The 27,608-nt window shown below is 32.3% G+C and overlaps 1 protein-coding gene across 6 annotated transcripts in view; it reads left to right on the top strand.

Moving 5' to 3' along the window:
- LOC118204989 (BRCA1-associated RING domain protein 1-like) overlaps positions 1 to 27,371 on the top strand; it is a 79,535-nt gene extending 52,164 nt beyond the window's left edge. For 5 of the 6 annotated variants that reach the window (XM_085814847.1, XM_085814844.1, XM_085814846.1 and 2 more), the window contains 4 exons: positions 5,931 to 6,057; positions 10,685 to 10,786; positions 26,561 to 26,682; positions 26,860 to 27,371. In XM_085814847.1, the coding sequence (XP_085670973.1) occupies positions 5,931 to 6,057; positions 10,685 to 10,786; positions 26,561 to 26,682; positions 26,860 to 27,210 (702 nt within the window). In that variant the 3' untranslated portion in view covers positions 27,211 to 27,371. The remainder of the gene's footprint in view (positions 1 to 5,930; positions 6,058 to 10,684; positions 10,787 to 26,560; positions 26,683 to 26,859) is intronic. The other variant, XM_085814845.1, reaches the window with a different exon arrangement.
- Positions 27,372 to 27,608: the final 237 nt, after the last annotated feature.

The raw sequence follows: 27,608 nt of genomic DNA, 5'->3' as shown, positions 1-27,608 counted from the left end.
GTTCACTTAGTTAAAGCATTCAAAACACACATGACTTTGTAAAAGCACTATCTTCTCAAAAATCTGAAATCAGGGTTCGTAGCGATCCTTACAAGTGCTTATAAGTCCTTATATTTGAAAATAAAATATAAAGGCCCTTATAGGTGCTTACTTTTTCTTTAAAGCCCTTATTTTTTTGTTTTTAGTGCTTTTCTTAATCCTTTTTTTTAAAATGAACGCGCATTTTTTTCCCGTACCAAAGCCGAAACTAAATAAACAACTTTTCTTCCTTATATGCAACGTCAGATGGTGAATCATACTCCCGGAAATTGCTTTTCCCCCCTTTCTCTGCCTCAGCGTAACCTAAGGTGCGAGCGAGAGTACAGACAGGTGCACGTCGTTCTGTTGGTCAAAGAATTGCGAAAGTGGTAGAAAATTCCGGTACATTCGGTATTATTTTCCTCCCACCCAAATACTACACACGTTTGAATTTCTATCAAGATTTTAATAATTTGCATTCTCGTTCCGCGTGGTCAGTTCATATTCGTGTTTATTATGATTGTTATGCTTATATTATGAGCATATGCATGAATATTTATAATAATATAGTTGCAGTAACTACTGAAGTATAGATAAACTTCCAAAAATGGGTTGTGTTTTTACACAGATTAGCTTTCTAGGGAATAATATTCGGAATGGCTTAAATAAAAGGAAAGTAATCATATACAGTCAAAAGTCGTTAATTCAGACACCCATAATCCGGACCTCAAAGCTACAAACTTTCTGCGCATGCGTCAAGTTGACGCATGCGCGTAAGACCTTTACGGCTACGAATATGCTTGTGCGCGTGCGCAAAATACGTTTACAAGTGCGCATTTAATGTATAGCAAAAGGTATAAGCTAAGCTAAAATTATCTAAGTATCTATTTCAATTAATGTTGTAGATTGCGTTGTTCCTTAATCTTCGAATTGGATCCGGCTTATTATTTTTTGCAGACTGTTAGAACAATTTTATAAAAGTAAGCTTGAACTGTCGATTATGTCAAATAGAATTTCTGATATATATTTACTAATATGTAAAAGATCTACAAAACGAAAGTATATTTTGAAGTTCATTAAACAAAAAGTGGAATTGCTGCAAAAAATGGATAAAGGCATATCCTTTGTTTATCTATACTTTGTTTATCTTTAATGCCGCGGCGGGCGCGCAATGAATTGGAAGTTGATCTGTCAGCGCTATCCTTATCTTCAGGGCAGATTTTTTTTTTATTTGGCTTATAATTCCTTACTAAATGTAGTATTTCATCTCGATGTACTCTGTCTTTGATATGATTTAAATCAAATTCCTCGTCATTATAATTCGCTTTCGATAGTGAAGAAAGTGACAGAGGTTATTGAAAACGAAAAAATTTTGATTGACAAATTAGTCGGTATTCTCGACACAGCAATTGTAGGACTTAAACAGCGGAACTTTGTAACTGAACAAGAAATTATGTCTGTTTATAGAATTAAAGAGAATGTATTATCACGTAAAAAACGAAGCAACTTAAACAACTTACATTGAAAGAAATGTTTAATAAAGTAAACAAATAAATATTAAGCTTTTTTTTTTTTTTTTTTTTTTTTTTTTTTTTTTTTTTTTTTTGTAAATTTTAATACCCTTTAGATCATAATTGTTCTTTATTTCATAAATTACAGTTTCATATTTTTAATTTTATAATTTCTGCATGCCATCTTGCCAGATTTAAACTGATGATCTATAATCCGGAATCGCCAAAGTCCCGACGAGTCCGGATTAACGACTTTTGACTGTAGTCTTTTTTTTTTTTTTTTTTTTCCCAATACATTATACAGCACGGAGTTTGGAAGGTTTTCTCCTTTCTCCGCAAAATCTCTAATATTGAAGCAGCGCCTTTTTTTTTTTTTTTTTTTTTTTTTTTTTTTTTTTGTCACTGTCCAATCTGGATTGAATAGGACTAAAATTTTTGCGGTCTACCCAACCTAAGTGAAGATTGATTTTATTCCAGAAATTTAACGCAATCTGTTGAAAATTAGAATCAGAAACACCCCAGATTAGTAAGTCTCTTTCTTTTCGTTTATTTAGTTCTTTATTCTCTGAATACCGGCAGCTGTTGATTCCAGTTGCGTAATATCACATGTGGAAGAATTATGCCGCACGTAATGCACAATAACGTTTGCGGTATTTTGCAGAGATAATTAATTTTGATGTTCAGTCTGAGATTTCTTTATGAACAAAAGAGTTTTACTGTGCTTTCTAAGCAGAATATTTCTCAGTTCCGTTGGTCTATTTTTATATGATGCACATATTGAAATGTCAAAATCATTTATTTAGCCAAGAAATCTAAAGAACGGCTACAATCTCCCCCACTCCTCTTCTTCCAGTTACTATCCGGAATATTCGACAATTTTCGAGTATGCAGGTTTTTGTTAAGCTTTTACTGTTAAAGGAGACTGCATGAAGCAATTTCCCGTCTTGTGATTTCAGAAATGTGCCTCTTTTTTACTTAAATTACTTTGCTTGGAATATATGTTAAGGGAAAACTGTTATGCAATGAAAATTTAGAAAATGTTCAGAATTTTGATTTAAGTTAAATTATTTAAATATTAATATGAGTGGAAAAATAAATTGTATTTATTATTAGGTGCCAAACGAATACAATTAATATGGCTTATTATTATTTATTTTCTATATTTTGAACTGAAATTTCATCATTAAATTTTGTAATATAGTTTAGTTTTGCATAGTTTTTTTTCTCTCATAGTAAACTAATTCTGTAAATTGAACTGTCATTTAAAATTTTAAAAAAAAAAAAGTTAATTGTTTTCCGTGGTTGAGGTAATGCTCATTTTCTTAATAAATACTGCATTGCTCATATTTTAAATTACAAGTCTAATTTTCTTTTAAGGTTATGCAAATGTAATTAGACAGGTGCTTATTTTTTCCTTAAAATGTGCTTGAAAAGTGCTTATAGGTGCTTATTTTTTGAACTAAAATGTGGCTACGAACCCTGCTTAAGAGACCTTAAATTTTTTGGAATCAATTTTTGGTCCTTAAAAGTCCTTAATTTTGGCCAAAATCAGCAGAAGCTCCTTAGTTTTAATCATCTGAAATTTCTGTCTGTTTTTACGATTGCCATTTTGAGTGTGAATTAGCATTTTGGAGGAATGTTTTTGGCAATTCACTGACACATATGGTTATCTTTTGAATGGGTTATAATTTGTTTTTATTTCTAATATAAATGATGGGATACTCAAGTTTCTAAGCAAGAAGTGAAGCATAAGCATTTCGAAATTCATTTTTTCTAATAAAGAAATCTTAAACAACTTTTTCGCTTTTGGGGATGTGAATTCTTTTATTCAATGGTTCTAAATTTGACGACTTGTCAACATTTTGGCAATTTTAAGATCAATTTCTATTGAAAATTTTTTAATTCCGAGATCTGAGAATTTTTAGACGATTTTTTTTAAATCATCACAACATTGATAAATTTCATTAAAATAATAGTAATATATTGAAATTATATTTAAAAAATAACATTAAAATAAAATATTTTTATTTTTCGCTGTCATACTATAAAGTTTCAGTGTGGCAACTTATTATACAATATTTTGAATCTGAAAAATAAACAAGGTATAATGCTATAAAGCACAATTTACGAAACAGCTCTTCGAAAAAGCAAAATTAGCTATGTAATTAATTAAAAACATCTTGTTTTTAGTTTTTTCATAGTAAGAGTTTTTCCCATGTAATTGTCTCAAAATATTCAAAATTCTCAGAATGTGCATCAGTTTTTCTCTATAAAATTAATTTTATGCTTTTTCCCTCCTATTTTTTCCAAAATATTTCTGGCTTTTTTCTGTTACGGAAATGGTAGGAATAATTTTTCTTTAGGATTTTAGACATTGCAGCTTGGAAACTTTAGAAGGATTTGAAGGCAAGATTTATAGACCTACGAATCTAGAAGATTCGAGAAATATGTGACAAAATGAAAAATGTCTCCATGGTATCAACACGTAATGGATGTATTTTACAGAAAGTTTGCAATAAATTTCTTAATTTTTGGAGAACGTCTGGAAGAACAATGAAAACATAATATTTGAATGTTTTATTTCAGATACTAGAATCTTTTTCCTAACATGTTTACCTTCCCTTTATTTTCTCTACTTCTCACTAGGCACATGTGTAGAAAATATCAAAACTGCTTCTAATCTTATCACATGGCCAAGCATTATAGAAAGGGATTTTTTTATTAATAAAGAAATTGAAATAACAACAACACTCAACACTTAGGATACACATTAAAAGCTACAAAACATAAATATTTTGTAGCTTTTAATGTGTATCTTAATATTGTTTAAAAATCAATATATATATTTTAAACTGTGAAAATTTATTAGCTTTTGATTTCAAGTCTTTTTTAACAAATATTGTTAAAAAAGACTTAAAATCAAAAGCTTTTTTAACAAATATTGTTAAAAAATAAAATTTAATAGTGGCCATGTAAATCCATTATGACTAAGATTATCTAATTACCTAATTTAATTATTTATAACTTACTGCTTAACCTTAAAAATTATGTCTACATATTAAAGCGAGTTATTGCCTTTCATTAACACTCACTGTGGTCACAAGATAAAACACAAAAATGTAAAAATTCAAGTAAAACTTATTCTTTGCATCTAGTGAAACTTAAAAATAATACAAAACAACCTATTATCTCTGGTACTTTAATTGCTTATTGGAACATTAATGTATATTAACTGGGCTACAACCCCTTGGAACTCTACACAAAGCTATGACACTAACTGCATCAAACAGAGCCTGACTAACTTTCAACACTTCCCAACTGTGTCTACATCAGGCGTTTCAGGTTTATTCTAATGAGCAGGTCTCTCTCTAGACAAGCAACAGCGGTGACAACCTTCAGTCTTTTGTTATGAGTCATGCTGATTATGATCTTACTTCTCATTTTAACTTATGCCTTTTGACATAAAATCTACCTGCTATTTACTAAACTTCTAGACTGACTAAGTATGTGACAAAATGAGACATAAAAAAGAAATCGACATAAAGCTAACTATTAGTAAAACTTAAATGTCACTTATCTTTTTTCAAATATGTCCAACTATTATAAGTGTAAACTAGTTAATGCTACTTGATAAATTTCATACAGTTTATTTTATTCTCAAACTTATTAATAATTATGTTAATTAATTCATGTTTAGTAATAATGCATACTACTCAGGGATCTATTTTATTTTTAGAATGGTATTACAAAAATGAAAATCAGGCATAGAATAATATTTTTAATTGAATTTATTCAGTTCCATTTGCTCATAGGTCCTTAATTTTTTCATTAATGGTCCTTAAAAGTACTTAATTTCCGTGTGCAGAAATGTGTACAAACCTTGGAAAAAGATCGTCAATTTTTTTTTTTTTTTTTTTTTTTTTTTTTTTTTTTTTTATGCTATAAATGAACAGTTTGCTTTGATGAAATATCTATGCAAAGTTTAAATATATAGAAAATCTTCAATTTATGAAATAAATGAAGATGCTGCCCTGCTGCCTGCAACGTGGAAAACACACTATTATACTGTATACACATAAGCAAATTAACACAATTCTTCTTTATATAACAGATTTGGATTAGTCGATAAATTCTTGGAGGAATTTTTTTGGATTATTCAATTATTTTTGCAAAAGTTGTTATATAAGCATATTGGCAGTTATTAAGACTGTTGTATTGACAAGTCTATTTGAAGATGTCGTTAAAGGTTATTTCTTAAAGATTCTCCTAAACAGAGATGTAATTAATAAATTTTTAATGGCTGAATACAAAATTTGTATTAGCTGTATGTGTATAAATACTGAAAATAAATGAATTTTTGGCATGAAAGATTTTTCAGTGATCTCTTTTCTTGATAAACAGGTGGAAGCTGATAAAAATGAAAAAATTGTTTTCTTGCCTACTAATTTAGCTGATCACCAAAAGATCCAGCTGCAGAAATGTGCACAGTTATTAAAAGCAGATATTGTGGATGAATTCAACCATAATGGTCAGATATTTTTCTAGATAATTTTAATTATTTTTAACTGCATATACCTGTGTTTTTAATCTCATATGTTTTGTGGGTATGTATTTAAGTAGTAATAGGGGGGAAAAGTTTTAGTTATTGGTCAAATTCTTTCATATTGCCACAGAACTAATTTTATTGACTAATTAATTGTTTATATTTTTGTTAGTAAATCGCACAATAAACTCAGGAACAATATATTTATTTATCAGAATTAAAGTTTTGAAAGCAATATTGATTGTAATTAACAACTTTTTTCTATTTGTCTTTAAGGCTAAAAAGTTTATATTTAACTAAAGGCTTTTAATTTATTCCGAAGTTATTTAATTGGCTATGAGTGTGCAGAATAAACATGACTTGTCTTCTTTAAATGAAACAATCATATGAATGAGAATTAATTAGATTAACAGGCTGGTACTTGATTAATTATCCTGTTTCTTTGTTTTCTTTTCTAATGTTTCAAAAACTTTCAATTTGCATCAAGCTTCTGCAATAAATTCTTTTGGCAAGTCTGTGAACTGTGGCGCACTCTGTGAATAAAAAATGTAACTGCAATTGTTAGTAAACAAAAATAAAATTCTCCTTTTTCCATCTCTTCTGAAAGTATATTGAAATCAGTTGTTTTGTTTGTAGATTTATTTTATCTGTCAGGGGGATAAGGTTATTGATACACGTTGATATTAATATTATTTACATTCTCTGTATTTTATTTCTAATTCTAGCCTAACATTTTCAACAAAATAAAAGTAATTTATTTGCATACATTTGAACAATGGAGAAATATTTTAAGGAATAATGAATGAAAATCTTGATGGCAATAAATTTATCTCTGTTTTGGCCGAAATGTAGTAGCAATAAATTATCATACTTGAAATAATCAATCTACACTGAAATTTTTCTTATACTATAATGTAATATTACTTTAAAGCAATGTGATAAATTAAAGTACACTATTATTAAGACGAAAAATTATTCAAAAATTATTGGCCAATTAATATTTACATTTTAGTTCTCATGGACCAATATTTTATGCTCATGAATGTATATCATAATAACAAAAAAAAAAAAAAAAATCTGAAAGCTACATTACACCCAAAGGAACTTTTCTCAACGTTTTGTGTGTTACCTTTATTTATTAAATATCATGTTCTTTGCACTTAAACCATAAAATTCAATTCAACAGCAATATCGCAAAATAATTATAAAATGAGCATATCTTTAGAATTTCCGATACACAGATTAAAAAGCCCCTCCCCGGTACAGTGTTGCCATTGCTTGCTTTGAAATCGTTGAGTTTGTTAATCAAAAATTCGTTAAAGTGTTACAAAATATGAAATCGATTTACAAAAATAAAATTCTCCTTTTTCCATCTCTTCTGATAATAAAACAAATTCCAAGTTCAGGCTTCCAGTTTCGGTGGAAGATTACATTATTCAAAATTTGATGGCTTTAGGTATCGTTGTTTTATCACAATATGAGAAACATGCATACATTTATGCAGATTCTTTATTCTTTAATTTCTTTAACACAGGGCGATGATATTTGGTGGCAGCAATTTGAAAAGTTATTTACCATTTATAGTGAACCAATGCAAAATGCCAAAACAAATTTAATAGCCCTTCTGGGCTAATTAACTAAAGGAATGCTATATATATTATCTAAAGGAATGCTGAAATTGCCGTATTTAATGTGATGCTATTCTCAAGAGAAATATTACAGAAGAGATGGGGGAAAACCTTTAAAATAAAAAATATCTGTGCTCCCCTTAGCTCAGTGGTTAGCGCATTAAACTCATGATTGAAAGGTCCCAAGATCGAATACTGCTAATCACTATTAATTTTTCAAAAAAGAGTTTAAAGTTTACTTTTCCTCCTTAACTTTCTCAAGTCATTTTTACTTAAAAAATTTTCCTTAATGTCTATCTGTATTTTTTTCTTTATTCTGCTCACTATTTTATTTTTATGATGTTCAGGTAGAAGGTCTTTTACCCTAAGCACTCCAAAAAAAATAATCCTCGGTCATTACAAAAGACAGCCTTAACTCTTTGACTACAAATTTTAAAAAAGATTTTACCTCATTTTCTATCCAGGTGAATAAAATATGTCATAAATAAGGTAAATTTAGCTAATAAATGGTTTTCAAGCCAGAGGCTGAGACACATATGTCCTAGCCATAGTTAATAGTGGGATACTTATCTCCCACACATAAGCGATTGTCTTATAAGCACACCTATTATTCTGGAAAACTTTATTATATGAAATAGTTTTTATATGGTATTGTACAGGGCGAAAGCATTCTTTGCATAACCAAGCATTACATGTTGGGCACGTTGGTTCTTTTCTCTATGTTCATCTGTGTACAACAAGCACAGCAGCGCCTTAATTTTCCAAATATTGGAAGATGATCCCCCAACATTGAGGAGATTCTAAGTTTGAACTTTTAGTGGGACATATATGTCCCGTTAGTTGTCAAAGGGTAATGATGCATGCAAACATAAGTAAGCCAGTTATGCAATAAGCTATTTGAAATATTTAAAATAGTTATTTAACAATTTCAACTGCACAGTTTTCCCAATAATTATGCTTTAATTCATTTTAATTATTACACATGTAAATGCATTCATATTTATTGAAATTTTAAAATAATTTAATAATTAATTATAAGAATTTTTTATGTGTGAAAGAGAATTTTTAATTAAGAATTTTTTTGCATGTGAAATTATGTGATTTATTCTTAAAATTAAAATATTATTTTCATAGAGCTTTTAAAAAAACATATCTCATTGCTGAAAAGTTATGCATCATACTTTCAAGTAATTAGGTGTTTCTTCCTTAACAGATATATATATACAGGGTGATTATAATTAAAGTTTAAGTTTCAAAACGCTATAAAAAAAGAACCACTCATGAAAATGACGTCAAATTTGAAAGGAATGTTATTGAAGAAGGCGGAAAGCGTATGGCAGAAGAAAAAATTTAGTTTCAAAAGTTAGCAACAGATGGCGCTGCAAGCGGAAGAAGACGTAAATTAAAATGTTAGTTAAATTTCAGTGTTATAAAGCCGTCAGGTACCAGGCTGTTCCTCATTTTGCGTCTCAGACGTTCGCCATGGGTGTTTCACTGCAGGACCGCGCTCTGCTGGTAAAGCTGTATTACAAGAATGATGATTGTGCAAGAGTAGCTCTGCAAAAATTCGGGACACTGAAGGGTATAAAAGAAGGCATTGGTCCAATGAGTGTCGTATGTCTAAAGAAAATGATGCAAAAATTCGAAGCGACAGGTTCGTTTGATGTGCAATCTGGTAGAAGGAGAAAACGAGTGCATTCGACGGTAGTTGAAGAAGTGGCCCCAGCATTACAGGAGGGGTCGGCCGGTGGTGTGCAACCATGCAGTGCACGAGGAATTGCCCGAACATTGGACAGGCCTACGAGCACGGTGCTGAAAATTGTACGAAACATCCCGCAATGCTATCCGTACAAAATTGGCTATGTGCAGGATTTGCTTCCGTCTGACCTGACAGCTAGGGAGACGTTTGCGTTAGAATTCCTGGCTCGCATGGAAATGGATAATGAATGGCCGTGGAAAATTTTGTGGATAGATGAAGCCCATTTCTATCTGACAGGATACGTGAATACCCAGAATTGTCGAATACGGGCAACAGAAAATCCATTGGCAAAGCATCCCGTACCACTTCATCCTGAAAAGGTCACTGTATGGTGTGGCTTTACGGCATCATTCATCCTACAACCATATTTTTTCGAGCAGACGGGTGCTTCCGATCCTGTTACCGCAACCGTCACTGGTCAGAGGTATGCGTCTCTTTTGCGCAACCACGTGATTCCAGCTCTGCAACAGCATGGATGTGTGGATGAAATCATTTTTATGCAAGATGGCGCTCCTCCGCACATTGCACATCACGTGAAGCAGCTGCTGAGGCGCCATTTCGGAAATGCTCGAATTATCAGCCGTCATTTCCCTACAGCCTGGCCGTCCCGATCGCCTGATCTTACTCCGTGTGATTTCTGGCTGTGGGGATATCTGAAGGATGTTGTGTTCCGTGCTCCAATTGCAAATTAGCGGAATTAAAGGCACGCATTTCACAACACATTCTGAACATCACCCCAGAGACACTGCGATCCGTTGTGGAACATGCTGTTTGTCGCTTTCAACTTGTTGCACACAATGGTGGACACCATATTGAACATGTTTTGCGCCAGTCTCGTGACAGTTCCGAACTTCTTTGATGAATGGTTCTTATGCGGTACGTCGCCGCAAAACTCATGAAACCGATTTGTCCCTTTCGATGTGATATGTACAGTCATGCAAATAAAATTATTCAACAATTCTAATTTGTCAATACGTTTTAATGTGTAACTTCCACCTTAGCCGTTGTTTTACGAATCATTTCTCGTCGTGATTCGGCCGCTTACAGCGCCATCTGTGGCTAACTTTCAAAACTAAATTTTTTCTTCTGCCATACGCTTTCTGCCTTCTTCAATAACATTCCTTTCAAATTTCACATCATTTTCATCAGTGGTTCTTTTTTTATAGCGTTTTTAAACTTAAACTTTAATTATAATCACCCTGTATATATACTTTTTTTTTTTCAGTTTCTCATATAATAACATCATGTGACAGCATGGGAAATTGTACTCGTACAATGAAAGTTTTAATGGGAATGTTATCTGGTAAATGGATTATTAATTCCCAGTGTAAGTCAGTTTTTATTGAAACTTTTATATATAGTTATTCAGATTAATACAAGTAATTTAATTTGTAATATTTTTTTTAAATTGCTCCCCTTTTTTAAAGTTTCAGTGGGGTTTTCTTTGTACAGTTTATTATACTATATATCAGCAATTCATGCAATTATTTCTCATACATCCGCATTATGATGGCATAGATAGTAACAAGGGTACATAAGATTTTTATTATATTGTATATATATATTTGATACAATAAAACTTCACAGAAAATATTGCAGATACTGGTTCTTACTCAATATGAAGTAAAAATCTTATGACATTAAAAATTTTTACAACGTTTGGAATAAAAATGTTCTTTTAGTTTTAAATATTTATATCCAAGTACTTTAATCACATAAATATATAATTATTAATTATTTTAAATATATATGCTTGTTACCTGTAGGGAATAAGCCATAAGAGTGACCTCCTTTAAATTATTATTACAGCCATTCTTTGAAAAATGTAATATTTTTTAATGTATATTTGTAACTTTATACCATTGCATTTCAAAAAACAAATGATAATTAACTGAAGTAGTTTAGTTTATATTATTATAATTTGATTTTATATTGAGAAACATGTTATATTAAAGAATGCTTAAGTTTTCTTATTTAATTATGATGATATTTTATGTGCACAGTACCCTGAAATATTATTGGGACATAGTTTTAAAATATTAAATTTCATCAAAAGGTTAAAAGTTGATTTTATTGCTAAAGAAGTAAGTAGTCTTAAAATTAAAAATATTCCCTCGCCCTTTTCGGATTTTGTAATAATTTTCATAACTGAAAATATATTGTTGACACCTGTTAATCATCTTTCATCAGTTTTAAAACTAGCTTAACCTTCTAAAATCGGGCCGAAATTATTGTAATATAGCCTTCAGACTGGCGCGATCCTAAACAGTTTTGCCCCCTCTTTGACATTTTCCTAATGAGAAAAGTCGTTAGTTCCCCTCCATGGATGCAGTAAAATTTACATGTTTGTTGAACGCTGTCCCATAGTAGATGGATTGCTAGATTTTTGATTTTTTCGATGATTATTTTGCTTTCATTTAAATGAAGTTCTAAATAAATATGCAGTACTGACATATTATCATTAACAAAATAGTGGTAATGACTAATTTAATGAAATAATAATATTTATTACCATTAGATGATTAGAATGAGATTCAATGCAATTAGATTTTGAGATGAACTTACAGGAGTATAAGAAGTTCAGCAAAAAACTGGCCGAAATTTTATGCGATGTAAATGATGTTTTGATTCAATTTAGAAGTAACATGAGCTTTACTGATGTTTTGATTCAATTTAGAAGTAACATGAGCTTTACTGATGTTTTGATTCAATTTAGAAGTAACATGAACTTTACTGATATTTAAATACTTTTTGGCAGATCTCATCCTAAAAGAGAGTCTAAATATAAATTGATTTTATTTAATTTACAATCAATAAAAATCATTGAAGGAATGAAAATCACAAAAACTATTATGCATACAATTGTCTCTTATTTATCTCTTGATAAATCAGACAAAATTGCCTACATAATAGAAGCACTTTGAAAGAGTTAACAGTTCTTAAGGGTTTTATGCACTCCAAAAAAAAAAAAATGTCAAAATAAAATCTTATTATTCATAAGTATAAAAAGGAAGTAAACAATAAAAGCGGTTTAACTATTTTCTAGAAGGGCATTAAATATAAAAAATTAATCTGTTCTTATTTGCTATGATTAAAAAGCATTAAATCTGGTAAGCTTAAACAGTGTACAAAATCACTGACGTTTTAATCATAGCAAAAGTCAGTACTAAAAAAATTAGAGATGGCCCCTATTTGATTTTCAAGTATATTGGCGCGATACAAAACCTGCGGTTTTTGCCAAAATATAGCCAAACTGATAAGAAGAGGGAAATAATGCGTAGCCAGCAGCTATTCTGAGCAGCGACAATGGACCACCCAGAGATCTACAGATAGGCGATTCTCTAAAATAGGGAAGGAATGGCTGGTACGACAGTTGTACCACAGCTAGCTACAGAAAGTTAATCATCCTCTCTCTTTTTTTTTTTTTTTTTTTTTTTTTTTTTTTTTTTGTTTTTGTTGATGCATTGACAAGTATGTGTTTGGCAGATTAATATTCGAATTACTTCTTAATATAAATACTCGAGTTTTAGAAGCACAAGGCCCTGCTCCGATTGAAACGTAAATATTTCGAAGTAATTCTCTTTTGTTCTCTTTTCTTCTTTAAGTGTTCATATCCTTTTTCAGATATGAGTTTTATTACTATACAGTGCTAAATTTGGCCACGAAATTCAATTTGTATACAAAAATTTTTTATTCAGACTTTTCCCCCCCAAACATAATAACATTGATAAAAATAATGATAATAAATTAAAATTATGTTTAAGAATGGCATTAAAATAAAACATTTTTATTTTACCCTGCCATATTTTAAGGTGATACAGTACAAAATCCGATATATGGATATCCATTATCCGGAATGATCTAAAATCCGGACCTCAAAGCCACAAAACTCTTTTTTTTTTTTTTTTTTTTTTTTTTTTTTTTTTTATGCTTTACACATGCGCGTTTGAGTTATTCTTCCATAATAAAACATGTGGAGATTTTCACTTAAACATTCCAATTCTTAATTTCACTTAGGCACTAAATAAAATACCTCGTTATGAAAAAACAATCATGTAAGCATAAATTTGTGAGGTAAATAATTTGGCTTCGTAGCTGAGTGTCTGTTTGGCATACATCTAAAACCAAAACCATACACCTATTTTATATCCCTGATGCCAACCTGGCGAGTCATTATTTATTATATTTTGCTTTCATCAGTGCATGTTTATGAATACATGACAGCTTCAGTAATAACTCATGCAATGATGTCTAAACTTTTTTTATATATTAGTAATTGAATAACAAGAGTATGGCAACCTTTTGTGCTAACATTACGCTTGATGATGATTATATATTTTTAAATGCTCCAAGAAATGTTGATGAGGAAAAATTCAACAAAAATTTCTTTTCATATGCTAAAAATAAATTTCATCAATGAAACTCAAAGGCCAAAAGCTTACATTTAATGCTATTTTAATTCAGAGTAACTGAATTGTTATTCACCATAAACCCAGAAGCGGCAGCAGAATTTGGCCGCACCGGACGGCATAATTTAAGTAAGACAAAATTTTTAGAATTTAGGGAAGCACCGAGCGGCAAAATTAAGGGATGAGAAGTTTTTTATAATTTAGGGAAAGCACTGAGATCCAAAGTTTAGGCGCGGTGAAAATTTAGAACTTAGGAAGGCGCTTTGTAGCAGAATTTAGGACCCGCAGAGAATGCACCGGGCAGTATCTAGCACCAGCCCTAGACAAATCCTAAGTATGCGTAGAAGTTTGTATCTTTAGGAATCAGATTAGTTTTAAGCATGTGCAAGAAATAAACTTAGGTATAATAAATAACAAAATTATTGCAATTTAGGAGGTGTGGTGTATTTAATTACAGCAAAGCACACTAGGGCTATCTGCCAAAGGGGAGGGATGCCTTTTGTGAAGGACTTTCTAAGGGAAACTGGCTCGTATACATGCAATTTAGGCTTAATACAGTATGCAATAGGAGCAAGACAAAATTTAGCAGACTTGGCTTTCATCTCCAATCTTCTGATACACAGCTAATAATGTATAACGGATGCCATTAAGCTAGGCTAAAATTATCTTTACTGATTCTAAACCATTTCACTCTCACCATGCCCATTGTGAAATCAGCTCATTTTTACAGGAAAGTGCTGCAAAATCAGTAGAACCCCTGTTTAATTACTTGTGTATCAAAGTGTAAAGAATTTCAGTTAATGCAGCAGACTGTGCTGCTCTTTAACCCTCTGAGCGGCCAGGATTTTCTCTAAAAAAGCACAAATTTCGCAAAACTATTATGAGAACAAATTATTTTTTTTTATTTTAATGTAAAAACTCTCCTCGTATTTCATACCTGGATTTGTGTACTTTTAATATATTGCCTTAATTTCTTTGACATATTTTAATATGCACGCATATACAGTCAAAAGTCATTAATCCGGACTCGTCGGGACTTCGGCGATTCCGGATTATGGATTTTTCCGGATTATAGATCATCAGTTTAAATCTGGTAAGATGGCATGCAGAAATTATAAAATTAAAAATATGAAACCGTAATTTATGAAATAAAGAACAATTATGATCTAAAGGGTATCACAATTTACAAAAAAAAAAAAGCTTAATATTTATTTGTTTACTTTATTAAACATTTCTTTCAATGTAAGTTGTTTAAGTTGCTTCGTTTTTTATGTGATAATACATTCTCTTTAATTCTTTAAACAGACATCATTTCTTGTTCAGTTACAAAGTTCCGCTGTTCACGTCCTATAATTGCTGTGTCGAGAATACCGACTAATTTGTCAATTGAAATTTTTTCGTTTTCAATAACCTCTGTTACTTTCTTCGCTATTGGAAGCGAATTATAATGACGAGGAATTTGATTTAAATCATATCAAAGATGGAGTACATCGAGATGAAATACTACATTTAATAAGGAATTATAAGCCAAATAAAATAAAAACATCTGCTCTGAAGATAAGGATAGTGCTGACAGATCAACTTCCAATTCATCGCGCAAGCCAGATCCAATTCAAAGATTAAGGAACAACGCAATCTGCAACATTAACTGAAATAAATAATTAAATAATTTTAGCTTAGCTTACACCGTCCGTTATACATTAAACGCGCACTCGTAAAAGTATTTTGCGCACGCGCACAAGCATATTCTCAGCCGTAAAGGCCTTACGCGTCAACGCGACGCATGCGCAGAAATTTTGAAGCTTTGATGTCCGGATTATAGATCATTCCGGATTATGGGTGTCCGAATTAACAACTTTTGACTGTATACGTTTTTGCAGATATCACAAAAAATATTCTTGCCGCTTAGAGGGTTAATCTTCTGGTTTGATCCAGCTTATTATTTTTTTCAGGCTGTTATTATTAGAGCAATTTTATAAAAATTAAGCTTGAACTTTCGATTATGTCGAAAAGAGTTTCCAATTTTGGAGCTGCCAAAGGGTCTACAAAGCGAAGGCATGTTTCGATGATCATTTAACAAAAAGTGAAATTGCTGCAAAAAATGGATAAAGGCATATCTATCTCAAAATTATGATAGAAAGTAGGGCATTGGAAAGTCAACTGTACATGACATAAGAAAAAGGAACTTCTGTGTGAACTTTTGAATTTTTTGTTAATTCCGACACCCCACTTGCACTGAATAACAGAAAAAGTGTTTGTTATACCAAAAGTGATGACTGAGTGGGTCAGACAGCGTTGCAGCGAGGGCGTGCCATTGACGGGTTTGATGCTAATGGTTCAAGCCAAAATATTTTATGAAGAAATGAGCTTGAACACTGAGTGAACATATTCAACAGGTTGGTTAACCCATTAGCCTTTGGTGTTGCGTTGACGCAACAGTCAAAATAAATGCATATATAAATATAACTACCTAAAATGCTTTATACCAGCAGATGATTTTGTATAGGGAATATTATGAAGATTATTTCTGTAAAAAAATATTTGTCTTCAACAACCATTTTGTTTATAATAATTAATCTCGTACTTTAAGCAAAATTTTTGTTGAAAATATTTAACGAAAGAATCACCGTTTTCATGAGTGATCTATTTTTAGTCAAGGTCACCATTTATCAGAACATTACATCAATCATATGTATATGTTTGTGTTGGGAAAGAAGGGAAAACAGGTGTTGTGCTGGCACAACGTCAGCAGGAAACAGGTTTTTTTTTTACGCATTCCTTTCTGGTTCATGCCTTGGCTGCTTTAAAAATGCCTAGAACGAGGTATCTTTCACTAGAAGAAGCCCTTCAAAGATTTTTTGATGAAGAAACAGATGATAATGACCAAAATGAAACTGATATTGTTGTTGTTTCTCCAGAAATTGCAGAAGCTAGTGATGAAGAAGAAAGAAATGACAATGCTTTAAATAATGATAATGATATTTTACCAAATGATACTGCTGGGGAAGTTGAAATTCACATTTTAAGTTCCAGCCTTCTAAAAGCAGTGGTAGTCATACGAAAAATTTTAAAACGCAGAAAACTGAAAACTTAAAATGGATAAAAAAGGAACCATCAGTTATGTCTCAGGAAGAAAATGAAGAAAGAGATAGCAGAGAAACTATAAAAGACATTGTACAAGGTAAAACTAGTGGAGAGATTTTTTTGATTCAGACATTTACTCTCTTCTCATAGAACAGACAAATATATATGCTCAGCAAAAAAAAATCGCCCAGAATTTATTGCATCTGAAGCCTATATTAGAAGATTTATTGGAATATTATTGCTTGCAAGATATCATTCTTTACCTCAAGAAGAAATATATTGGTCTCTTGATAAGGACATTTCTGTTCCTATTTTACAAGAATCGATGTCACGTTTGCAGTACAGGAATATGAAGCAGAATTTTCATTTAGCTGACAATAGTCAAATTGACAATCCTGATAAATTATATAAGGTGAAACCGTATCTAAACTTACTAAATAAGAAATTCCAACAATTTGTATATTTTCCGACGATCTGAGTATTGATGAGCAAATGATTCCTTATCGAGACAAGCATTCAGCAAAGATGTTTTTAAAAGGGAAAACCTATAAAATTTGAATACAAAGCATGGACTCTGATGTCATCTGATAGATATGTGTTTCATTTCGATATTTATTCAGGTAAGTCGACAGCTCCAAAATTATCAAAATATGAAGAATTTGGGCTTGAAGGAATGATGGTGATAAATGATAAATTTGCTCAGTGTTGTTGAAACTCCTGCCAATCACGCTATTTATTTTGATAACTTTTTTGCATCATTTCAGCTTCTCTGTCATCTAAAAAATAAAGGTTTCAGTCCTACAGGAACAATTAAGGAAAACCGCATACAAATGTGTCCGTAAAAAAGATAGTGGTTATTATGATTTCCTGTATGAAGAGAGAAACAAAATAATTTTTGTCCGATGGAACGATAATTCGGTTGTAACTGTCGGTTCGACATTTGGAAACATTCAGCCCATAAAAAATATTTCTCGTTATTCAAAAACACAAAGGTTTTTATATTTCAGCCTCATCTTATTGAACCAAATGCCAAAATGGGTGGAGTTGATTTATGTGACAAATAGTAGCCAATTACGGACTATGAGTTCATGGCAAAAAATGGTGGTGGCCAATATTTACTAATTACTTTGATGTAGCCTTGATTAAATGCATGGAAAATATCACGACTTTCTACTACTAGTCTCTTTTAGATTTCACATGTGAGATTGCATTATTCCTTTTGCAAACTCCTATTGAGAGTGTAGAACTAGCCAGAAATAGCTCAGCAACAGGAAGATCTATTAAATTCAGCATTCAAAAACCACTGCATGGAGATGGTAGACATTTTATTAAAGTCGGATGATAACAAAAGACTTAGCTGTACAGAATGCCATAGCCAGACTGTTTATAGATGCAAAGTATATAATGTAGCTTTACATCATGATTGTAGTGAAGCTTTTCTTGCTTGAATCTTTCAATTGAAATAATCTGTATTTGTAAAAGAAATATAATTTATATTTTAATATTAAATTAATTACAAGTGATTTGTAGATTTATAAAACGTAAACCAGTGCTCCACTCAAAGGAAACATTGCACGAGTACAATCCTACTCACTAAACATCCGTAATCTTATTCCGCTGACATTGCGTGGACGCAACAGTCACTTTTTCCACAGGGAAGAGCATTTTTTTTTTTTTTATTTTCAATGTAAATTTATGTTATAAATGCTTAATTTAATATTTGTTATTATTTTCATGAGAAAAGAATCATTCCTTGTAGTTTTGGCGGTTAATGGGTTAACCAAATTTTAAAATCGCCATGGTATAAGACAATTAAAAATTTCAGGTGAAAAAGCTTTAGCTGATACTGAAGCTGCCGAACAATTTGCAGATGAATTCATTTAACTCATTACTAGTGAACAATTATCTCCAGAGCAAATTTACAGTGCTGATGAAACTGGTCAATTCTTGCAATATTACAGCGAAATACCTTGGCACTCTCTACAGAAAAGGCTCCAACTGGTATCAAAGATTTCAAAGTGAGACTAACAATTTTAGCGTGTGCAAATGCTGCAGGAACGCATAAGGGCAAACTTTTCGTAATCAGAAAACATGCACGACCTCGAGCATCTAAAGGAATAACGATTTCCCCCGTTATATATCACACAAATAAAAGAGCATGGATGACACAAGCGTTGATGAATGATTGGTTTGAAAATCATTTGATACCCGAGGCTTCGCGACATTTGAATTCGGTTGGTTTTACCTGATGACTCAAAAATAGTCCTGATTGTTGACACCTGTTCGGCACATACTTCACTTAAAGTTTTAGTGACAGATAATGTATCCATATTATTCTTCCCTCCAAATTGTACGTCTATCATTCAGCCTATGAATATGGGAATAGTGCATGCGCTGAAATGTAATTATAAAATAGCATTTTTAAATTCTATGTTAAATTTCTTGAACAATGGCAAGACTATTCAAGACTTTTTGAAATTTTTTAGCATAAAATCTGCTGTGTGGAGCATCGCAAGATCGTGGGAGGATGTGTCTCCAGATACGTTAAAAAATGCTTGACACAATTTATGGCCAGCTACCATATTTCATGGTGAGGACAATGAAGATGATAGTCACGAATTTGAAGGTTTTCGGATATCGCAAACTAAAGGTGAAATTTTGAAATGTTGAGAAGTGGTAATAAATGAAGATGATATAACAGAAGTTTTTCATCGTGATGACAATGTCCCAATCATCAATCAATTAACGGACAGAGAAATCTGTAGTATGGTTCTAGATCCAGAAAATACCACTTCCGATAGTGAAGAAAGTGACAGAGTGGTTATTGAAAACGAAAAAATTTTGATTGACAAGTTAGTCGGTATTCTCGACACAGCAATTACAAGACTTGAACAGTGGAGCTTTGTAACTGAACAAGAAATTATGCCGGTTTATAGAATTAAAGAGAAAGTATTGCTTTAAATTGATGATCTATAATCAGGAAAAATTCCAAATCTGGAATCGCCGAAGTCCAGATTTTGGACTTTGTACTTGTTGGCAGTGGCGATAAAGGCAAAGCATATTTTGCTTCCCTTAAATAAAGCTAAGATTCATCTAAATAAAATTCATGTTTTATTCCATAAATTAAAATGAAAAAAACTAACACTGTAGCCTGTACATTTAAAATCATTTGAAAGAAAGAAAACTAACATTGTGCTAACTCATAATAACACATTTGCCAACACCGGGGTACATATAATACTCGGCCAACCCGCCGATCTTGACGTCAGCGGCAACCGCGTTAGCTTACCGCCGATTGACCTCACCAAAATTTGCATAAGGAAAACTAAAGCCAACAAATGGCCCTCTTTTCCTCATGCAAATACAAAAACAAAACTTACACAGAATTACAGAAGTTCATAGTTCAATTCTATTTTACGAAAACACTTATTATCTTTAAACACTGAAAACATCTAAGCAAAACTTCCTTAAATTAACAGCAGTCACCGCTTTTGTAAATAAGTCCGCAGTATTTAATTTACTGGTGATAAATTCAAGGTCAAATACTCCATCATTTACTAGTCTTCTAATAAAGTGATATTTTATGTCTATGCTCGGTGATTTTCTATTGGTGATCTAGAAAAATCAATGGCAGACTTGTTATCACAAAATAGTTTACATTCTCTTAAATTAAACTTTAAAATATCATCTTGTAAGACATTTTTTGTCCACAGTAATTCCTTCACTGACTCCGATAAAGCGATATACTCCGCTTCTATAATTGATAAACTTACACATTTTTGTTTAACAGTTTTCCAGATTACCGATACTTCATCTAAATATAATATAAATCCTCCCATGGACACGCAGTCAACCCTATTACTTGCATAATCAGCATCTGAATAACAATATAAATTTAGATGTTTAATCTTCGATAAGTTTAACTTATATAATTTAGTACTATTGAGATAACCAAGCAATTTCAACAATGCTTCCCAATGCCTAATTCCAGGATTCTCCTGAAATTGTGATAAGATATTCACTGCAAATGTAATATCAGGCCTTGTCCTGTTAGCTATAAAAACTAAACATCCCAACAGATTTCTAAAGGGTAATGTATGCATTTCCACAATTTCATCACTTGTAGATGGACAATCTAATTTTGTAAGAATAGTACCTTTAGCTGTGGGAAGTGAAGTTATTGGTATCTGGAAATGTTTAAATTTTTAAAAAATTTCTTCGGTATATTTTTGCTGATGTATAAAAACCCCATTCTCATTCTCTAAAAATTCAATTCCAAGTAACATTTTAGTTTTGCCTAATACTTTAAGATAAAGCTATGAAATTATTTTATCTATACTATATTGATCTTTACTAAAAATCACAATATCATCTACATAGAACAAGAGAATTACATTTGAACTCTTATAAACACAATTACACTATTTTATTTTCTTAAAATGTAGATTTTCTAAAGTACTTTCAAATTCACAAAACCATTCACGGCCACTTTGATGTAGACCGTAAATGGCCTTGTGTAATAAACACACTTTATTTTTCTCTTCAATAAATCCCTCTAGTTGGGTCATATATATTTTATCATTTAGGTTTGCATATACGAGGGTTGGAACTTTAATAGTGGCAACTATTTATTTACAAGGAATACAAAAGTGATTCATGTCACCATGTTTTACAGTCCTTCAATATAGTCGCCAGCATTGTGTACAACCCGTTTCCAACGATGTGGAAGTCACAGAATACCTGTAGCAGCGCCTGTTTTGTTGATAGTTTGAATGGACCGGTCTGCTGCCGCAAGAATCTCAGGAACGGTTTGGAAGCGAGTGCCACGAAGTGGTTCCTTCATCTTAGGAATTAAGTCATAGTCACAAGCATTAAAGCTATCCTAGAATGCGAAGTAATTGAAAACCGATAATTAATTAAAATATTCATCATATATGTTCCAGTGCCTGCCCTAAACTTTCTTGCTCAGTACTTCACTAAATTCTAAAAATTTTGCCACACTGGCTCTAGAGCTGGTTTTGAACTTATTTCATGTTTATTTCCAATACTCATATTATTAAAGAAATTAAACTAGCAATTTCTTTTGCATATTCTAATGACAAGTACTTCTTTGGAAAAATAAAAATCTTCAATTAAATCTAGATAGTGGTTAGCAATGCTGACTACCGTACTGAAGGGCCAGGGTTCGAAACGGGGAGAAGGCATGGACGCTTGTAAATACACTACTGGCCACTGTAAATGCAGCACATTGAAGGAAGCATGCAAATAACATGAAATTTACAACATGCATTAGCGGAGGTGAGATATGCAAATGATTAGAATTTCAGCGCAGACACGCATCACGTGCACCTCTGGTGCCACTTCAAAGCTCTATTTAAGGCTTGGAGTTTTCGATGATTTCAAGTTCGGCAATTGTGTTTTTCTTTCAAAAAAAACGATCAATTTTGCCTCATAGTAAACAGCGTTCATCGTTTGATCAAGTGTCTGAGTTCGACAGAGGAAGGATAGCGGCCTACCAAGTGTGTGGATTACCTTTCAGGGAAATCGGTAGTCGTGTTGGATGAAACCAAGCAACTGTAATGCAGATATGTGACCGTTGGATGCAGGAGGGTACGACAAACCGATGTGTTCGATTGCATCCACTTCAGTGCACCAATTCACGTGATGACAGGAACATTGTTCGCATGGCAGTGACAGATCGCTCAGTCACATCACGAACCATTCAGTCTGTAACACATCATCCAGTGTCTGCGCGTACCATTCGATGCCATTTACAGCAGAGTGGTCTGTCCGCAAGACATCCATTCCTTCATCTACCCTTGATACAGAACCACAGATGTCTCCACCGCCAACGGTGCGATGAAAGAAGAATGTGGACGGCAGAATGGAATGAAATCGTCTTTACTGATGAGTCACGCTTCTGTCTGCAACACCACAATGGTTGGATTCGAGTCTGGAGACACCGTGGAGAGAGGATGCTGAACAGCTGAGTTATGCACCGCCACACTGGCCCTGCACTGGATATTATGGTATGGGGCGGTATTGGATATCACTCTTGCACTCCTCTAATACACATTGCCGGTACTTTAAACAGCCAGCGCTCCATCTCCAAGGTGTTGGAGCCAGTTGTCCTTCCTTACCTTCAGGGCTTGCCCACAGCCATATTTCAACACGATATGCTCAACCACACGTGGCACGCATTTTCCAAGGGTTCTTCATCAATCGCCAGATTGAATTGCTTCCCTGGCCAGCTCACTCTCCGGATTTTTCGCCGATAAAAAACATGTGTCCATGGTTGCTGAACGATTGACCCAGATTACATCACAAGCTGCCACACCAGATCAACTTTGGCAACTTGTGTAAGCTGCTTGGTCTACTGTGCCCCAAGAACACATCCAAAATCTCTTTGAATCAATGCCGAGGTGTGTGGCAGCGGTGATCTCCAACAATGGCGGCTACGCTGTCTACTGATTCTGAAAGGAACCACACTTCACAGAAGTCTATAAATTTAATTATTTGATACTTGGTCAACATGTTATCTACTTAATAAATTTTGTTGTGATATCTCTTGTCTTTCTTAGTGTTGCAATTTGGGTGGCCAGCAGTGTATATAGTGTCTTTGTGACATGGGGGCACTCTAAATATGCAGCAAGCCGAAAGTTCTCTTAAGAGGTTGGTGGTAGACAAAGAGGGGATGAGAGACCCTCAGATCCCCCCCATGTGCTGTACATTAAAATTGGGGGCAGAACTGAGCAAAGTCATGCTGTCACCTGTATGGTGCACAAGGTACCTGCCAACAACAAGTGCAATCTTGCTTTCTTGGGCAAATAAATTTTATAGGCTTGTTCTGCTGTTACTCTCAGATAAGTGAGATAAGTCACAACAACAAATCTTCATGAAGATCTGTCCTGAGGTTGATTACTTTTCTAACCAGCATAATTAACTAATTTGTTGCGAACTACCCATCTTTGATGTTTCTTCAATTAAAATAAATGCAAATAAGCAGGAAGGAATGAACAATTTATTATGCAAATAAGCACAACAAGTAGCACACACAGCATAACAAAAAGCTGGAAATAACTCCAGGAGAATGCTGATATTTAGCAATTCTCTTTAGCACAGGAAATGTATCTCAGCGTTCATGAAATTATTTTCAGGGTAAACCTTAATTTCTTTTCAGCTAACTGCTAAACTGCAAACTTAATTCTCAGCTGAATTTCCTAGCTTTTCGACCAATATTAATAAGGCTTTGGAAACTTCCTGGAAGAATTGGTCGTAGGGCTTCAAAGATATTTTTCCAAGTCTTCCAGTAAGGTGCCAAGTTAGCAAGAAATCAGCAACTTGGAGACAAAAATTGTCACCTAGGCTCCTTAGGAACAAAATTGCTTATATCTGCCTTTTAATTGAATTATTTTTACAATTTGAATGCCATCATGTTGCACTCAGAATTAAAGGATCTACAGTTCTATGTAACAAATGCTAAAATACAAGACGTGGCTATAAATAAGATTAAATACAAAATAAACCCAAAAATTATCAACTTGAAAACAATAAATAAATAAAACAATACAAAACATCTCAAAAATACAGTCTGAAATGATTTATATATTTACAATAGTATCTGTCAGATTATCATTTATATTAACATATGCAGGAAACTTCCTAATGCTCCTTATAATTCTACTATTTCTTTTCCCACTGCAACTTAATGTTACCGTTGTTTCAGGTGCAACTAATACATCCAAATTTTTTCTACCTACAATCCTTTTTCTCCGCTGTAAAATAAGATGAGAAAATGTGTATTCTTGAAGAAAGTTATCTCTGATGTCTTGCTTTTTGTTCCAAGTTCTCAAAATTATTGCTAGTAAATTCAGCTAAAAACATGTGGACTTTTTTTGGGGGGGTAGGTCTTTCTGCCTTACATTAGAACAAGAAAAAATTTCAACTCATCAATGTTACTGACAAGTATAATTAATTAATAAGGTAACTCTTGTCTGGTTTTCCACTAAGAATCTTTCATTGACAGTGATATTTAGGTAATTTTATAATTATTTTCTTTATCCTCCGATTCTTAACAACATTCTTTCACATCTCTGATAAAAACTTTTTTCTATCAGTAGATTTTTTTACTTATTACAGTACAAAATCTGTAATTCGGACGTCCATTATCGGGAATGATCCATAGCCACAAACTTATGCATGCGCGTAAAGCGTTCACGCATGCGCATTTGATGCGCACGTCTGCTATGCATGCGCGTAAAGCCAGTAAAGCATTTACCCATGCACGCTTCCTATAGTGAAGAAAGTGACAGAGAACGTTATTGAGCGAAAAAATTTCGATTGACAAGTTAGTCGGTATTCTTGACACAGCAATTACAGGACTTGAACAGTGGAACTTTGTAACTGAACAAGAAATTATGTCTGTTTATAGAATTAAAGAGAAAGTATTAGCACAAAAAAAACGAAGCAACTTAAACAACTTACATTGAAAGAAATTTTTACTAAAACAAATAAATATTAAGTTTTTTTTTTTTTTTTTTTCCGTAAATTTTGATGCCCTTTAGATCAGAATTGCTTTTTATTTCATATATTGCAGTTTAATATTTTTAATTGTATAATTTCTGCATGCCATCTTACCAGATTTAAATTGTTGATCTATAATCTGGAATCACAAATGTCCCGACGAGTCCGGATTACAGACTTTGTACTGTATTAGTTATCACTGATACTAACATTTGTGACTTCACATCAAACAATATCGAAACTTTCAGTGAAGGTTAATTTTTATTTTAATGCTTAAAATTCAATTTTCTTTTAGCCTTTGGATTAATTAATTAATTATGTTTTCAACTTTACTTAAATAATGCACCAATCGGTACCAAATAATTTTAAGAGATTCTTAGCACACACTTTTCCCGGGGCACAAAACTTCACAGTTAACAAAACATTCTTTTATACTGCATAAACTGTTTTTTAAAGTAACAAATATTAAAAATATCAGTGCATGAGAAAAGCAAAAATGTTTGAAATTAGCAATTGATAAGAATATCTAATAGACAGTGTTTTCTACAAAGCAGCAGAATTCAGCTCGCTAGTAACAAAATTTTGGGCCATTATTCATATTGCTAAAGTTTCTTGTTTTTATTAATATTAAAATTAAATTGTAAATGATTTGTAATGCAAACAGGTAAAGTTATGTACTTAAAGAGGAAAAATAATTTTGTATAAGCACAGTGTGGGACTAAATGTTGTGCCTTTACAATAAACGTGGGGGGGGGGGGAAGGATTATAAGCAGATACACTTATCTGTTTGACTGCTGAGAATCAAACCCTAATTGCAGCTAATTAATGTTCATTGCTTTTAACGATTCAACTACAAATGAGTCTATTCACTTTAAAAATAAATTAACCCTAGGCTACAAGTCCCGTTTAAAATAATGAGCATTTTCTGATTTGTAACCAGATGAAATTCCAGAGGTAGCTAAATTTACAATATTGAAAGTCACGAGATTTTGATTCATTTAGGAAATTTACTTTTTTATGTATACAAATGTACGTGTTTGTTTTAAAATGATAAACGTTACTAGCATTCCTCCTTTCACTTTTAGGGATAGATGTGTGTTTAGAGTACAAACAAAAAGTTGACGAAGAAGTTTTTGAAGTTCAAGGCACAAAAAATCAACCAAATACCCAAGGACCAAAATATGGGAGAGAAAATATAAAGCAAAAGGTTTCAGAATATAATGTTATGTAACCAATTCACATTTTATGTAAAAAAATCTAAAGCAATCTTTAATACAATTTATTTAGTATATGTAATTTTTAATTTAATTTAGTTCTTAATTTTAAATATTGCTAATATTTTAAGTTTCAATCTTTATCTAAAATATATTCTTATGTTTTCCAGTTACTCCCACTGTTCCATGGATTCTTCTTTTATTTACATGGGCAGTTCACTAAACCAACACCAGAACGAGATGATTTATGCAGCCTTATTCACGTAGGAGGTGGGAAAGTTCTTGCAAGAGAACCACGACCAGAAACTGTTTCATCCAAACCTCATATGATACCTTATCATGCTGCTAATACATCAATGGAAGATATCAGTCATATTATCCTTTATCAAGAAAAACCACCTCGGGAGAGCCATGTCCACTCTAGTCACATTTGCACAGCACAAGTTATGTGGTTAATTGAATGCATTAGCACATTTAAGATATTAGATCCTCAGATAATTGAAAAAGCTAGGGGAAAATAAACTTATAATGGATATAAAAATGATACTAATATAAATAAAATAAACATTTTTCTCAAAAGAACTCTACATGCATACAGTTTTGTACTCTGAAGTGTATTGTAAGTAAGCATAATAATTTTACATACTTATTCCTTTTTAATAAACTGCATATTTTTTGTCAAGTGCTATAATAATGTATAAAAAATGTTACAGTGGTGAGTTTTATTAATGATATATATTCTTTAAATGGTGATGCCCAAAATTACAATCTGAAAGTCATTGTTTGTCTTAAACTGATACAGTCGTACCTCAGTAGTATGCTTTGAAATACTTCAACTTGGTGCATATCCTGTTCGAACATGAAATTTTTATTTGAAACATGAGTCTTGACCACATATTACACTTGATTACCTCTTCTG

The sequence above is a fragment of the Stegodyphus dumicola genome, chromosome 4 (assembly GCF_044657685.1).
Source record: "Stegodyphus dumicola isolate Sdum_Otavi_A_Nest chromosome 4, ASM4465768v1".
Taxonomy (NCBI): domain Eukaryota; kingdom Metazoa; phylum Arthropoda; class Arachnida; order Araneae; family Eresidae; genus Stegodyphus; species Stegodyphus dumicola.
The sequence above is the reverse complement of the archived record's forward strand: the minus strand, read 5'-3'. Positions and strand labels throughout refer to the sequence as shown.